Genomic DNA, 16418 nt, shown 5'->3' with positions numbered 1-16418 from the left:
GTGTGTGTATGTATGCATGAATGTGAGTGTTTTGTGTGATTGTCCGTGGCGGCAATAATATTAGTTTTCCAGTCATAATCGCTCGATATGTTTTCCTTTTGTATAATACAAACCTTCTTCAGCTGTAGTGAATCTTACAGGTGCGCTGTACGGGCTGAGGTCGGCCTGGTTCCCGCCGGCTACTCTAGCTGAGTAGCCCGTCGCTGCTTGCAGTTGCTCTATCTCAATTGTGTGGCGGATATCATCCGATCTGGTGGGATGTTTTAGGATTTAGGGATTTCTTTTATTAAAAAAAATTCATTAGAATTTAAGGTTTTGAACTTAGAGTGATCATGGACGTGTTGTTGTGGTTTTTTTTTGATGGAAACAAAGTTTTTTTTAATTTATATTTACACAGGTTTTATTTATTTTACTTATAAAAGGTACCTTACAGTTAATTTTACAGTATCTGATTTATTATCACAGTAATTACGCCAATAACAAGGTACACCAATAGCTGGTTAAATATAAGTGACAAAAAAAAAAAAGTTTCAGTATAGTTAGTGACTTTTAAAATTGATTTAATATACAACTGTTTATAATAAATTAAAAACCAGTAGAAACTAAATAAATAAACACAAAACTTGTGATAGTTCGAATAACAAATTTTAATAAGGATGCTTAGAGTTAAGTTTGGTAACTCCGCATTCCTTAAGACAGGTCTGGACTCAATATTGCAATTTATTTAATATATTTAAACTTCTCGAAAAATGCCATATTTATTATTTTAGTTGAAACTGGAATAATTAGTTGGTATAGTTTATTAGTGTCGTTAGATTAGTTTTTAAATTATCGTTGGTAATTGTAATATATATTAGTCCTCACAAAATACAATTATGTTGGCTAATCCCGCTCTTTTCTAAGAATGAAAAATCATTTAATAGTTTTTACATTATAAATAAAACGGTTAATATATTATTTTTATTATAATTACACAAATCACAGCAACTATTAAATCAAATTACTACTATTTTATAATACGTGCGAAGCCGCAGGCGCTAAGCTAGTAAATAATAAACATACAAATAAGTTCCTTCTATCTATTATTCTTTATCCATAAGAAACCTATGAAAATCGTTGTGTCGTTTTGCAGATTCAAGCACACATAGGAACAGACAGATAACGACGAGCGACTTTGTTTTATATCATGTGGCGATAATCCTTTAAGATCTTATATATTCAATTCCCGTGTCACAAATTAAGTTATCAAATCCCCCCGTAACGGCTGGACCGACTCTTATGAAATTTTGTGTGCATATAGGTTATTATCTATTTTTTATACCCCGAATTGATAGGAGTAAGGCAGAGCAGCGTTTGCAGGGTCAGCTAGTGTTTTTAAAAAGACACGAATACGCTACAAAGAGACACTTAAAATCAAATAATCCTATTTACTTCTCTTATCCACATAACCAACCTCGTCACATTAACACTCCTAGCAGTGTTCCAGGATAATCTTTGAGTGCTGGTTATCTGCAAGGTGTAGTACTGGGCGAGGGAGCGCGCGCTGTCCAACCAGGACAGCTTTACTGAGCGACTCTTCACTGAATCCACTGACAGATCGTTGGGAGGAAGAGGCGGTTCTAGTGTAATGAAAAACATGTTATATTCTTCTGGATTGCATAATATACATGTCTGCTGTATAATACAATATGAATTACACAAAATTTTTCCATCAGGCGTATTTGATGTAATGCAAATTAGAAATATAAGGATGCAAGTCCGGCGGAATCATACATTTTACATACATTTACATAATTTTAATATTAATTGTCAATAGCACAAAAATACCTCAATATTAAAAGATTACAATAAAACAATAAGAGAACACACACTTAAACACATTTAAAGCAAATAGATAATAACGAAAGATAAATAACATATGATAAGTAATGAAGTTAGTGTTTATATTTGCAGGTACTGAGCATGAACAAAAGGAACTTACTAAGAATTTGGTACCAAAGATGTAAAGAAAAAATTATATACGTATATACATGAATGGTGAATTGTATTGATGGATTACCTAATCCAATAGCATAATAGCAGTGTTCACTTACCAAGTATAGTAAGGTACACGGTATACACATCAGCTCCAAAAGGATTACCAGCTTTGCACTGATAGAGGGCCCCATCGCTGACTTCAGTCTGCAGCAGCTCCAGCACACTAGTCATGCCATCTTCTGTTTTCATTTCTGATATCTTCACCCTATATAAGAAAGTTCATAGTTGATATAATATTATATCCTATTCTATAAATAATACCTACTACTAATTTCATTAAATTAAATAATAGATGCTTGACAAACATCATACTATCCTATCCTACTAAAATTATAAATGCGAAAGTTTGTGAGCATGTGTGTGTTTGTTACTCTTTCACGCAAAAACTACTGAACCGATTGCAATGACATTTGGTACGAAGACAGCTGGACAACTGGAGTAACATATAGGCAACTTTTTATCTCGATATTCCTACGGGATACGGACTTACGCGGGTGAAACCGCGCAACTAGTATTGATAATATTTCATTGCTTCAAAAGTTTTAACGCTCTTTACATTTTATACTCCATCTTCTATTACATTTAAATATCTTTAATTATGAGAAAAGAAATAGGAAAACAAGTTATAATATAAGTACAAAAACAAATCACAATTTGTTAAATACATGTATTACTTATTAGCTTGCAAGCTTAAATAATAGTCACTTCTTTCTACAACAGTGGTTAACGCGTGAGCGTAGAACCGAGGGGTCCTGGGTTCAATTCCCGGTGGGGACGCACAAAAAAAATGTCTCGGTCTGGCAGGACACAGAAGGCTGATCACCTTCTTGCCCCTAAAGAAAATCGATCAGTGAAACAGATGTACATCATCTGCCCCATATAGGGGACACGGGACTTCTCTTTTTCCTTTCTAGATGAAAAAAATGGAAATTTTGAATGCAATAGCATAAACATAGCACGTCAAAGACACACACAAACAAGAGACATGAATTTCGAATTATCGACACATACCTCTGTGTTAGTGGATTGATTGGTTTCCCATTTCTCGTCCACATCACGCGAATAGGATCGTCTCCTTTCGCCACGCACTCCACCGTCACTTGCTGGCCCAATTTAGCCGTTATGTTTCTTGATGACACGTCAAACGTGATTGGTTCTACGAGGAGGTTTGATACATTAAAAATATAGTATAAACGATTAAATTAGGTTAAAAAAAATTGTATAATTCAGGTATGAGATCTTAATATGTAGAATTGGTCCTATAAATTTCTTAAAAAATATACACATACGTAATACAGGCAACATTAATGGAATTATATCATTCAATTAATTAGTTTTGATGGTTTGTAAAGGTGGAGTTAACCATAGATCCTATTATAGACGTTTGGTTCTGAAAACAAACTTGGTTGCAGATTAATAAGGGAATGACATTTTCACATTCAATGCTACGATTTTAAATGCAACGTTAATATAGCTTTTTTGTACATAATTAACAATTATGAACTTTATATTACATATTAACAATATAATGTAGAAACTGCTTTCCGAACTGGTGGTAAATATTAAAACTGAATAAAATGACGACTCAAAAGTGCCTCTATAAGAAGTCTAACTGAATAAATAAATGTTTGAACTTGAGTTTAATAATCAAAATACATATTTATACGAAGAAAATTTTTGAGAGCCCCAAAACATCAAACTCCGGCCCTGTCTATGTCATTTACCCATCGATCGTTTAGTAAAACTAACATTTTCACATAAGAAGGGTTTTCGTATACGAAATTCCAAAATTAAACGCGGGTCAAAGCTTACGACTACGTGATTAAATTCCTGGATGTGTTATCACGAGCATCTTTGTTAAAGTTAGGTTGAGAAATTCAGCCTGAAAATTTCATTAATTATATCAAAATATTAATTTTTTTTTTACTTTTTTTGAAAACTTTTCGTTTTACCTAGTGTAGTATAATATTATCATAAAAAATAATCTGTGGTTTTATTATGACAGTCCACGTATTTATCGCACTATAAATTGGGCCACTTATAACAACTATAATGCTGAATTTTTATTTGTATAGTATTATCTAATTTGTATGCTTTATAAATTATAAATGAGAATTTTATTAAATGAAAAAATGTGTATCATCTTTGTGTGGTGTACAATGACCTTATACGAAGTAAGTGATTTTAATCCCAGTATATCTTCACTATAACATTTACTTGCTTACTGGTCTAATAAGGCGGTCCACTACTATTTAGACTGGCTTAATTAATTTTTATTGTAGATTTTATCTTGACAAGTAATAATAAGTATGGAATAATATTATAGTACATTTGTAGATTTAACTTTTAGTATTATAGCATTGAAATGCTTTATAATTATTATTTCTAACATTTATAGATGACAAATTTATGATAGCATATCACCATTATAAAAACCTTTTTATTCCCCACACAGTATATTCTATATGAGCACAAAATACATGTAAATTCCTCAGATTACAAGCCATCCAACAATACATTTCAATGTTTTTATCCAAATAAGCAAAACTCACTATTAACAGAAATCCATACAGTTTTGCTCAGCGCTTCACCCACACCGTTCTCCACGTGGCAAGTGTATAAACCAGCATCCGACAGTGAAACAGAGTCGAAAATCAGGGATCCATTGGACAAACTGAGGACCCCACCGCCAGCCACTTCTAGCACTGGTCTCCATGTATCTGATACCACTGTTAAGAATAAAGAAACAAGAATTGTTATATGCTGCTAAATAGTTGGACATGAGCAATTTTTCGTTTTTAGTTGAATAATGTTATGATTCTTTATGAAAGAAAAACATTTAAAGAATAGAAATATTTCGTTCATGAGACCGTGAGCATCATAGGTGGTCGAGAGGTGAGGCGTTGTCACAACGGCACAAGACGGGATTCGATCCCGTCTCATGATCGATTTTTCTATTCTTTAAATATTTTTTTAAAGCAATGTTATTTTAATTAACTGTTTGCACAGTAATAAAAGAAAAAATAGTACATTTACGCAGCGTAATACTGAATAAATATTTTTTACGAAAAGGTCTTTCAAATTGATCGACCAGTTTTTGTGTGTATCCATTCCAAATAATCATCCATGCATAATATTAGGATAATGAAACCAATATGAAGCTAATACGCTAAGTTATTGTATTTGACATTAAGCGCATATTTCATGCAATCGTTTATTCAGTTAATCCGATTATATAGTAAGCTTAGTGAATGGACACTACAAATTCTAGATATGTATGTATTTAGGTTATGCAAGTATGATCAAGGTAATCTAATTTCCAATAGAGAACGCAGCCAGGATTTAGGTACTTCATTTAAGACCTTTGTTTTGACTAAATAATTCACGTAAACACGTTTAGTATTTTATCTCGTTCAAATCATGTCTGAATAAAAATTTGCATAATTTGCTATTTGAGAAATTAAAGACTTTTTAAACATTGTGTTAACCCGACATTTCGAACACTTTACAGCAAACGTGGTCACGGGTAGACGACGGGTTAATAATATAATGAATAAATCGCGTTTAAAATCCGTTAGAAAATCTTTAATTTATAAATGTACAATACTCGCGTAGAATCAAACACAAGAAAATACTATTTTGCTTATGTCAAAATGTAGGGTCGTAAAAGGCAAAAAACATTTCAGAGATTTTCTATTTGAAAATGAAAATGTCAAAATAAAAATGCAAGTCCTCTGGCAAATATGGAACAAACTCAGTGTATTGCTGTGGACTGGAAGATAACACAAATAGTCATTTAGTCTAAATTTCAAATCAATCAGTATTAATTATAATGTTTACGGACCAAATTTTATGTGCTAGAACTTTTTAAGGGAAGGAAACTGTCATTTGAGAAACAAGTTATAACCTAATTTCAAGGGCAGAGTAATATTGAGAAATAAATATTTGAAAATGCTCATTTTTTTATGAAAATCTGGCAAAAACAGAGCTTGTTGTTATCTTGAATTAGGTTTACTATATTCGTCTCGTAATTAATCTTCGCTAATATCCCCAGCCTGAGTCCATGATTGATTAATGGCTGAGAGAATTATCGGTAATTACTAATAAAAAAAACATTTCGAAAATTTACTGAATGATTAGAGACTCGAAATTCAAAAGTCGAGGGCTTGGGAGTTAAACGTATCACCGGCATTACCACAAACATTACATACCATCTTTCTTCAACCAATGTGTCTGTGGTTGCGGATATCCATTAGCCTTGCAAGACACGTGACCATTCCGGCCCAGCAGGAGCGACGTGTTCTGTGGCTCTTCGCTCCATTTTGGTGCAACTATTATAAAGGGAAAAGGTTATTGTTATGATAAGAAATACAAAACATATACAATATATTAGTGTTTGGTGTAAAGCTTCAATACTGTTCAATGTATAAAAAATGCATGGTTTAATAGACTGATATTTATAATTCGATAGATTTTATAATGAAATATCATCGAAAATTATCATAAAACCTACCGTATTATGGATTGTTTTCCAACCACACCAACATGGCAACAAAATCAAATGTACTAGATTAAATCATACTAAAACAGAATGAAATTAGCAAGCCGTCAAGTCTAGGTCATTCTGCGTCGAGTGTTAAATCCTAAGTACGTCATTAAGATCTCCCTTGACCCAAGCACATTCAATAGCTGTTGAGTTTCAACTTATTTTATCGTCTCGTCGGCTTATTTTTAGAAAATTAACATTGAAATTTCGATATTTTAATGAGGTAATCTTAAGTGATTTGAGATTTTAAGCGTTATCTATGTATTTATAATATTTTCAAATACGATATGTAAAATAATTTACTAAACATTTGTGATTAAGTTTATGGCATACTAGCTGCGCCCCGCGGTTTTACCCGCGTAAATCAGTATCTCGTACGAACATCGGGATAAAAAGTTGCCTATATATTATTCCAGTTGTCCAGCTATTTGCGTACCAAATTTCATTGCAATCGGTTCAGTAGTTTTTGCGTGAAAGAGCAACAAACACACACACATCCTTACAAATTTTCGTTAATTATATTAAATAGATACTAGATTCCACCCGCGGCTACGTCTGCGTTGTCGGAGAAAGATAGGCATAGTTACTAAGAGATTCTATGTCCTTTCCTGGGTCACGAACTATCGTTGTACCAAATTTCATTATAAGCGGTTCAATGGTTTGGCCCGAAGAACGCGTGATAGTGGAGACAGAGTGACTCTCATATTTGTAATATACATTGGGATGTAATGGCGAATTAAATATAAAGTTCGTTAAATATAAAGTGTGAATTCCTAAATTAGTGAGCACATCATACAGAAAAATTATTACATTGCTTAGTATTACAATTAAACAGTTAAAATACATCAGCAATTTAGTTCCAATGAACTTTGCATCAAACAGTTACAGTTAAAAATGGACGTTCATATTTTGGGATTATATCTTGCAATACCTGACATTCGTGGAATGAAAATATCCTACATAGATCGTTATGAAAGTCGTTTGCAATGTTTTATGGCGCCAACGGATTTACAGATTAAAAACCGCAATTTATTTTTATATCTGTCGATTTGTTTTAGATTAAAAATTGTAACGTGCATTGTTTTTAGAGTAACGATTGTTGTGGGATCGAAGTTAGCTGAAATACAACACAAAATAACAATGGATTATGCGTTTGAAATGTAGCCGGTCGCTTAGCAATTTAATCTATGAATTATAATACTACCGAATACATCGTTCGTATTTTGAACTTCAATGCATTTTGTTGGTAATATTGTGGAGTACATTTTGATTGAATACATATAATTTGGTTCTACGATCGAATAAAAGGTATTCATTTGCGGTAACTTTTGAGCGTCAATTTATTTTTCGTTTCACTATATGTATATTCACAAAGAACCTTACGCCTCTCCAAATGTTCATGGGCGGTGGTAGCGCTTACCAGCAGGCGACCCACCAGCTCAGTTGCCCGCTATGACAGAAAAATATCTGTCGATGTGAGTTGATACTAATAAAATGTCAGCCTATACCTGACGGACATGTAATAGTTGTAATAGACCTTGATTTCAATTTTACGATCACATCTGTATCGGCTGGGTCAAATCTAATAAAGACTTAGGACTTCATGTTTCACTATGTAGTAGCGTGAAATATTGATTTATTTATAAGAAATTTTCAACAATAAAGAAAATTCTAAGTAGCTTGCTGAGTATGTTAACTGTGTTAAAAATATTAAAGATAAGATTAAGAATATTAAAGATGATTATAGCAACAATTCGGTATTAAAATAATTAAAACAGTAAAATAAAATAATACAGTAAGGCTGAAATAACATAAAAGCTTTATAACTCATATCTCACCTTTTATATACAAATTGACGGTCCTGTTGACCTTCGCAACATGGTTCGCTGCCACGCAGGTGTAGGTGCCGCAGTGGTCTAATGATACATTCTTTATTATCAACACGCTGAACACTTCTAGACTCCTCTCGACTATCTGTTGAAGGAATTGTTTGTAGATAAAGAAGGAAGCAAGATGACATGTTATTTATGAAAACGTTACAAACATAAAAATATAAAAGTTGCCTCTTTATGATATAAATGTAGAATTGTGAAAGTAGCTGTCTGTTTGTCTGTCTCTTCACGCCTAATATTCTGAACCGTTTAGGATGCAATTTTATACAGAGACAGTTTCATACCTGAAAAAGGACATATGGATTGGTTTTAACCCTTACGGGTTTATAACCATAGCTGGTTCTACAAAATATTATGGCAAAAGACAGTCCGAGTTTTATCTGCATAGTTTCCGTTCCTGTGGGATTCTCGGGAAGAAAAGCTATCCCATGTCCTTACTTTGATATCAAACTATTAGCAAATTTCATCTTAATCTGTTGAGTATGTTCTTTTGATGTGTTAGCCTAACTAATATTTATATTTTATGTTACATGTATAGAGAAGCAGGGATATATTAGATTACAGAGAGAAATAGTGTGTTAACGACAGTGTGATAGTGTGTTAGTGCATAAGACAGAATTGCTTTCACACTTTATATCATAAAATAGCAACCTTTGTGCTGTTCATTACATAAATTATAATTGAATGGAAAGGGCTATATCCTGAATCTTATACATGAAAAAGGCAGCCTAAAAAACTTTACATGTAGGTACTTCTTTTATTTTTACACCATTCAGTTTCCATTATTAACATATTTTCGCATATACTGTATTAATATTCTATTCCAAGTTAGTCAAATTGTATTCAATAACATTTTAAGAACAACTAGGTACTTTTAGAAAACAAGTCAGTAGTTCATGCAATTTAGTGTTCAACCAACATAAATGACGTACCAGGAGGTAATGACTCATTCATTTAATGTCAAACCCAACCAAAACAACAAACAAAAATTAATCACCTGTCTCCAAAACTGATTAGTTATCGTTTAGCGTCCTGACAAAATGTCATTATAACTTCGGTAATAGAAGATAAGACACGAAAACAAATGAATGCCGCTCGTACACGCGTGCTTACATAATAGCTCACATATTAACTATTTCGGTATTAAATTTACGCTAGATAACATCACGTTTGGAATATTGTGTACCACAATTTAGGTTATATAATGGGATACAATAATTTCAGGATCTCCGAACTGATATCTAAATATTTGAAATTTCGGAATTGATTTCGGATGGAGTTCGATGTGTAGGATGGATGGATGTGTTTGAAAATAAATAGAGTATTAAATATGATTATAATTGAGTGCTATAACAATCAGAAAAATATTAATAGATATAATTTAGAGAAAAAATTGCATATTAGTACATTACTGAAACAAGTCGACATATAATGCAACAAACGGTTGTTTATACAAATAATTTAGTTAGAAATTCGCCATAATTGTGATCTCACCGAATTGTCTTATATCAATTTACCTTCTCACTAAACCATAAAAGGCCAAGAAAAGAAGTTAATGAAATAACCGAATAATAAAGACAAAGCATAAGGTTTTTGGTCTGTACAAATTGTGGAGCAAGGACACAAAAGTTATACTTTATAATTGAAGTACAGTCACTTTTTTCTCAATATATTTTGTATATTAAAAAACATACACATACCTTCAAGTGCGACGGTATCTTCTTGCCATCTTTCAACCACGAGTAATACACAGGCGAGTCGCCGCTTTTCAAATTGCAATGTATCTGTACAATTTGACCTTCCTGCAGATCAGGAGCCAGCAGTATATCTTCCAATTGAGGAGCCTCCACGACTTGCAGATCAAACGAACGCTTGGCCATTTCACCAGAAGGACTTCTAACTATACACGCGTACGACGCTCCGTTTTCCGCCTTGCTAATTTTATTTATTACTAAAACCCCGTCAGTGTTTGATACATCGCGCTTTCTTAATTTCGGCTTACGACCGTATATTTCTATGCTCAGTTCGGTTTTGTCGGATCGCTTGTAGCGATTCTGCTCCGATGTTATCTCTTTACCCCTGTATTCCCACGTGATTTCTCTAGAATTTGATTCGATTGTTTAGAACGTATGTATCATGTTATATGAAATGTTGTTTAGGAATTAATTATTGATGTTGTGTAAGAATTACAATATAGATAATGTTTGCAATAATGGATGTTATAGATTAGTGTTCAACTAATAGATATTATCTTATATTATAACACGTGTGGGAGTTGATGTATATTTCCTTGGAACGCTATAGTGAAAATGGTGAATAAATACAACGTCAAATATTTGACGCCAAACAATTTTTTTCAAAAAGTCTTTTTTTCGGGAATGCGTGGTTTTAAATTAATTCTGACCACTATGTATATATAGCAAAAGATTAAAAACAATAAATGGAGTTTTTTTTATATAGAGATAAGTTAATAAGGATGCGGTGTAATGTATGTTTAAATTATAATATTAAATAAAGAACTTGTCTTAATAAAACTAAATGAAAACCAAACATTTTTCCTTTATTTTAGACATTAATTAAAAACCAACCTCTAGACAGTTATCTTTTTTAATTAAATGAAAATGGTGAAATAATATTTTTTATTCATAACGATAAGCCTTTGCTAGACACTTAAACTGGTGCTTTAGTTTTTCATTATGAAATAGGAATATTTTTTTAATAACTACGGAGTAAACACTTCAATACGTACAGTTTCTAATTTATAATCTTTTACAATTAGAGGTAAAACCAATCGATATTTGGTTTAAGACGTATCGTGTTAATCAATCAATATCGCTTGAATATTTTGACTAGCTATTTGCAAATGCATTTCGGATTCGAATGTTTGTATTTGTAGCCGTGTGTATCTATAAATATTTTTCCATCAATATGACATTTTCATGTTTTGTAAGTTCCATTCGAGATTGACCGAGTAGGTCATCGTTAAGAAATTTAGATAGAGTACGTATACTAGTTATGTGTTAAATATACATAATTACATTTATTTACCTGATAGGATATCCATAGTATGGGCATTTCAAAGTCACGGTTTGCCCACTTTGTACCTTGATGGGAGGTAAGGTTCGTATATAGGGTGGACCTAGAAGAAAATTAATTGAAAAAGTTTCGGCCAAAACTATTTATTTGTCTAAAAATTGTTTGCTCGTAAAATTCTCACTAAGTTTAATTAGGAAGTCACCTTTTCTTTAGCTAGGAGTTATTGCTTTGTAAGGAACCAATCAGAGTTATTCAAATAGAAGCCGCGTCATATTATAATTGAAATAGCAATGTCATCCATATTTAAAAACAGTAAATTCGAAACAATGATTTCAATAGAACATTCTGCTATCGAAAGATTCCTTTGTCAACTAATTAAATACAACTTGGAGTTTATAAATAAACAACAAGAAAGTTTTCCAATACGAAACTCTCTACATTCTTCAGAATTTGTTCTCATTTAAAAATTAACTTTATTCGATAAGAAATAGAATACAGAATCAAAGTATTGTCTGTTTGCATTATTTAACGTGGCTTTTATTACATTCCTTGAGCTGTCTAGATAATTTCCTGTATTTATTTTTTATTTCAACTCTATGGTATTTCATTTGCTTTCCCTCCGCGTAGTCAAAGGAGATTCTCGAGGGCATGAGATTTTTACCCGCGGTAAAAAGTTAGACTATGTGACTAGTAGCCTAACTTCGTACACAAAAATCGTCTCCAAAAATCGGTTCTATGCGATGTACTCTTCTATATAACTTAGCCTTCTTCTATATGACCTAATACGACTATCGTTAAAAGGGAGACATAAAGCAAAAAATTGAAAACCTCACCATAAACATTGATCCTGTCTTCATGACTTATAACCGACTCGCCATGGTGGGCTACACATGCGTACCGACCGCCATCGTCCACTCTTATGTGAGATATATTCAACTGGGTAACTACTCCACCATCCGGAGTCATCGTTTGACCGATCGCGTATCTGTAATGTGATGTGGAATTAGTATTGATGCCTAAGGATATGAGAATGTCTTCAATGACTAGAATATATTATAGAATGTATATAATACTACAGAGTTTGTTGCCGGCTCTTCTCTGTAGAAACTGCCTTCCGGTGGTAAATTTTATAACTGTGTAATATGACGATTCAAAAGTGCTTCTATAAGAAGTCTAGTTGATCGAATAAATGTTTGAGTTTGAATATACTAGTTCAACAGAATATTGGCTGTGATTATTCCTTTACTATGTGATATTCGACATCGTTGCATAAATTGAAATCAATACTCATTTTTGTAATTTTATACACGGTTGAAATATGGTATGAAAGAGCCAGTCATCGCTCCAATATTTTAAATTATGACAAACACAAAATTATAATGTATAAGGATCTCCTTATTCCTTTTTAAAAAGCTGTTTTCACGCTTCAGTTATTCAACAAGTCAATGTTAAAATTGTTGGAAATAGCCACTACATATAAAACAAATTCGCTTTCCGTCGTGTCTGTATGCTTCGGTCTTTGAAATTACGTATTAGATTTTGATGGGGGTTTTTAAATAAATAGAATGATTCAATTATTCAAAGATTAATATGTATAATAACATAAAAAAGGGGGAAAGGGGTTTTAAACGGAATTTATCGTGTGTGAAGCGGAAAAAAGCTAGTATACGTACAAAATACGACACTGAAATGTACACAATAACACATAAATATCGGGAGAAAAACAAAAATATTTTATATAAATAGTTTTCAAGAACGAACTGAAATTATCGTGATTAAATAAATACTAAACGTCGAACTCTTAAGTAATTAAATACAATAAACACTAAATCTCACCTTGAATCCGTATTCGAGGATATAACAATACCATCCCTCTCCCAAATAAACCTCGCTGGGTGGGGGCCGTTGACTACACATTGTAAATTCACCTACAACAAATAAATCACACCCTTATTGCAATGCACATAGAACTGATTATCCAGTAGATTTCGCCAGTCCTCCGAGGATAATTACATTCGTAATTCATGAAAGTGAGCCGTATTCTGAACAGAATAAAACAGAATATTGCCTATATTAAAAAGCTCAATTAGGTGGTAAGAGGCTGTATGGTTTCCATTTATTAGATTCCAGTCGATTTAGTTTTGTAATGTGTTTCGTATTGAAATCTTTTGTTTGATTAAGCTAAACAACCCGAATTTAAACGGTTTAGGATTTGTCTTGTCTTATACACACGATAACATGACAATATCATTATATTTTCTTTCTTCATAACTATTGTTTGGATTAGATATAAGATTGAATAATTAACATCTTTTACTTATTTTTATGCTTAATTCTGCGGAAGTTATCCAAAGGCAAAGGAATTAACCTTACGTTCATATTATAAGTTATTATTTTCCGGTTTTGCGTATTTTATTATCAGTGTATTTGATTATAGCGCATAATCCTACTACAACATTATAAATGCGAAAGTTTGTAAGGGTGTGTGTGTGTTTGTTACTCTTTCACGCAAATTCTACTGAACCGATGGCAATGAAACTTGGTATGTAGATAGCTGGACAACTGGAATAACATAAAGGCAACTTTTTATCCGGATATTCCTACGGGACACGGACTTATGCGGGTGAAACCGCGGGGCGCATCTAGTAGAGCATAAAAAATTACAAGTTAATATTTTTGTTGTAATTGTTATATACTAGAATAAAAAGTAGTCTTTATGTTATTCCAGTTGTCCAGCTATCTACGTACCAAAGTTCATTGCAATCGGTTCAGTAGTTTTTACGTGAAAGAGTAACAAACACACACACATTCTTACAAACTTTGGCATTTACAATATTAGTAGGATGTTACATGTATAATATACCTCGAAATAACGGTATAGTTATTAATTTGTTTTCGATTTTCCTTATCAACTGTATATATATTGTTAGTTGTGTACAATAGCGATAAATTTGAACAACGGACATCCGATATCAACAAATCTCTGGTTCTAACGTCGACTTCAATGAAGCCTTTTATAGAAAATATGGAAACAGCTCAAACTATAGTACCACATGGTTAGAAAATTTAAGAATTTTTAACAGATTTTAACGCCGTTCCGTTAAGAAATATTTAACTTCTCAAGTACTCTCTATATACTCGTAAATCATACAAGAATATACTATCATATCCTTAAGCTATGTATCCTACTAATCCTACATATATTATAATCGAAAGTTTGAAAGTATGAATGGATATTTGATACTCTTTTACGCAATAACTGATTAACCGATTGCAATGCTATTTGATACGTAGATAGCTGGATAACTGGAATAACATATAGGTAACAATATTATTATTCCGATATTCCTACGGGATACAGACTAACGCCATGAAACCGCGTTATTTAATAATAACAAAGCTTAAGAGATATTAGGTCCTTGTTACCCCGAAATAAAGAATTTATTATTATTATTATTAACACGAAATACCAAAGCACATAGAATACTTGTACACTTACATCGACACCTGCGGTGACTGTGGTTTCTCTAAAATATTGTGACAGCATCATCGGTACGTTTCTCTTATATCGACTGAACACATTTCGCGAATCTGAAACAAAAGGACACTGACGCTAGGTCACTGATAAATACTACATTACTCTTTAATACAAGATATTGCGTTTGGGGATTGAAACAGTATGGGAGTACTTTTTTTTCGAGTAATTAGAACATGTTCAATACTGTAATTTATTGGTAATTCATCCCTTTTTTTATACTTTCTAGTAAAAATGAATATTGAATATGATTCGTCTTGACAACGAATAACAAATACGAAAGACATTCTTAACAAAATACCGTATAATTTAATTAATCATAGAAGCTTGTATCTCTCGAGTCATGCATTAATTTCACAAGTACAGAAACCTAAGCTTCCTTTGAAGGCTTGTGTACTAATCGTATAGCTTATCTTAGATATCCTATATACTACCACAGCATGATGTCTTAGATCTTACTCGTTCTCTAATATGTACAGTTCAAATTAACTGAAGGACTCGAAGGACCTAGAAAAATGTTCTATTCTCTCTGTCTGTTCTGTTCTAGTCTGTTTCTTTTTACCTAATAAATCACATGTCATTGATACGAAGCAACTATAATAACATTAATATATGCTATAATAGAATATGTATAAAAAATTGAGTATCCAGCAATTTCAGTAAGTTTTTGTAACCTAATCTGTTATTGCTAAAAAAGAAGAAACAACACAAACTTGCAATATTCTCTCTCAAAAATCTTTTTATTTTATGTAAACGTCGGCATATAATCTGGTGGGTCGCTTGATGGTAAGCGCTACCACCGACTATGGACAATTGGAAAGTCGATTGCAGACCTTACGACTCTACAGATAGATTACCGACTTAAAATGGGAAAGGCATCAAGAAAGGTTTCAGGAGAGGAATAAAGAAAAGGACTGGAAAGGGTAAGGAAGAGGATTTGGGCCTCCGGTTCTCCCACTCACCGAACGAAACACATCAGTATGCTATTTCACGTCGCTTTTCTGTAGGGGTGTAGTACTTCCCCGGTGCAAGTTGGCCCAATTCATGCCGAAGCGTTCGACTACCACATACAAAATTTATCACAAAAATAACTTCTAGGCATCTATCATTAATCAAGCTTGTAATCGTAATTACAAATAAATGGGTATGCAAACGTGAATTGAAATGAAAATGAGTTGAGGCGCTACTGAGCAGCGAAATTGAAATCAAAAACTCACCATATTTCACGTTTTCCAGCGTAACATTGGATTCGCTGTAATAATTCTTGTTAAAACTGGATATTGATCTGTAACAAAGCCCGAAGCGGCAATTATTTTTAATGAAAACGTAATCGACACTCACTTCAGTGTTCATTATTTAAAAAAGAGCTGCT

At 32.7% G+C, this 16418-nt stretch overlaps 1 protein-coding gene across 1 annotated transcript in view; it reads right to left on the bottom strand.

The window, feature by feature from the left end:
* LOC119836818 (Down syndrome cell adhesion molecule-like protein Dscam2) overlaps positions 1–16418 on the bottom strand; it is a 54477-nt gene that overhangs the window by 25930 nt on the left and 12129 nt on the right. Inside the window, exons 3-15 of the mRNA XM_038362292.1 lie at positions 16264–16331; positions 15011–15102; positions 13348–13439; positions 12345–12496; positions 11524–11614; positions 10176–10575; positions 8422–8557; positions 6249–6368; positions 4590–4766; positions 3049–3193; positions 2094–2242; positions 1454–1619; positions 114–250 (exon numbers count right to left, since the gene is read on the bottom strand). Coding sequence (XP_038218220.1) covers positions 114–250; positions 1454–1619; positions 2094–2242; positions 3049–3193; positions 4590–4766; positions 6249–6368; positions 8422–8557; positions 10176–10575; positions 11524–11614; positions 12345–12496; positions 13348–13439; positions 15011–15102; positions 16264–16331 — 1925 coding nt within the window. The remainder of the gene's footprint in view (positions 1–113; positions 251–1453; positions 1620–2093; positions 2243–3048; positions 3194–4589; positions 4767–6248; positions 6369–8421; positions 8558–10175; positions 10576–11523; positions 11615–12344; positions 12497–13347; positions 13440–15010; positions 15103–16263; positions 16332–16418) is intronic.

This window comes from Zerene cesonia, chromosome 25 (assembly GCF_012273895.1).
Source record: "Zerene cesonia ecotype Mississippi chromosome 25, Zerene_cesonia_1.1, whole genome shotgun sequence".
NCBI classification, from domain to species: Eukaryota; Metazoa; Arthropoda; class Insecta; order Lepidoptera; family Pieridae; genus Zerene; species Zerene cesonia.
This window is presented reverse-complemented; position numbering and strand designations above follow the sequence as displayed.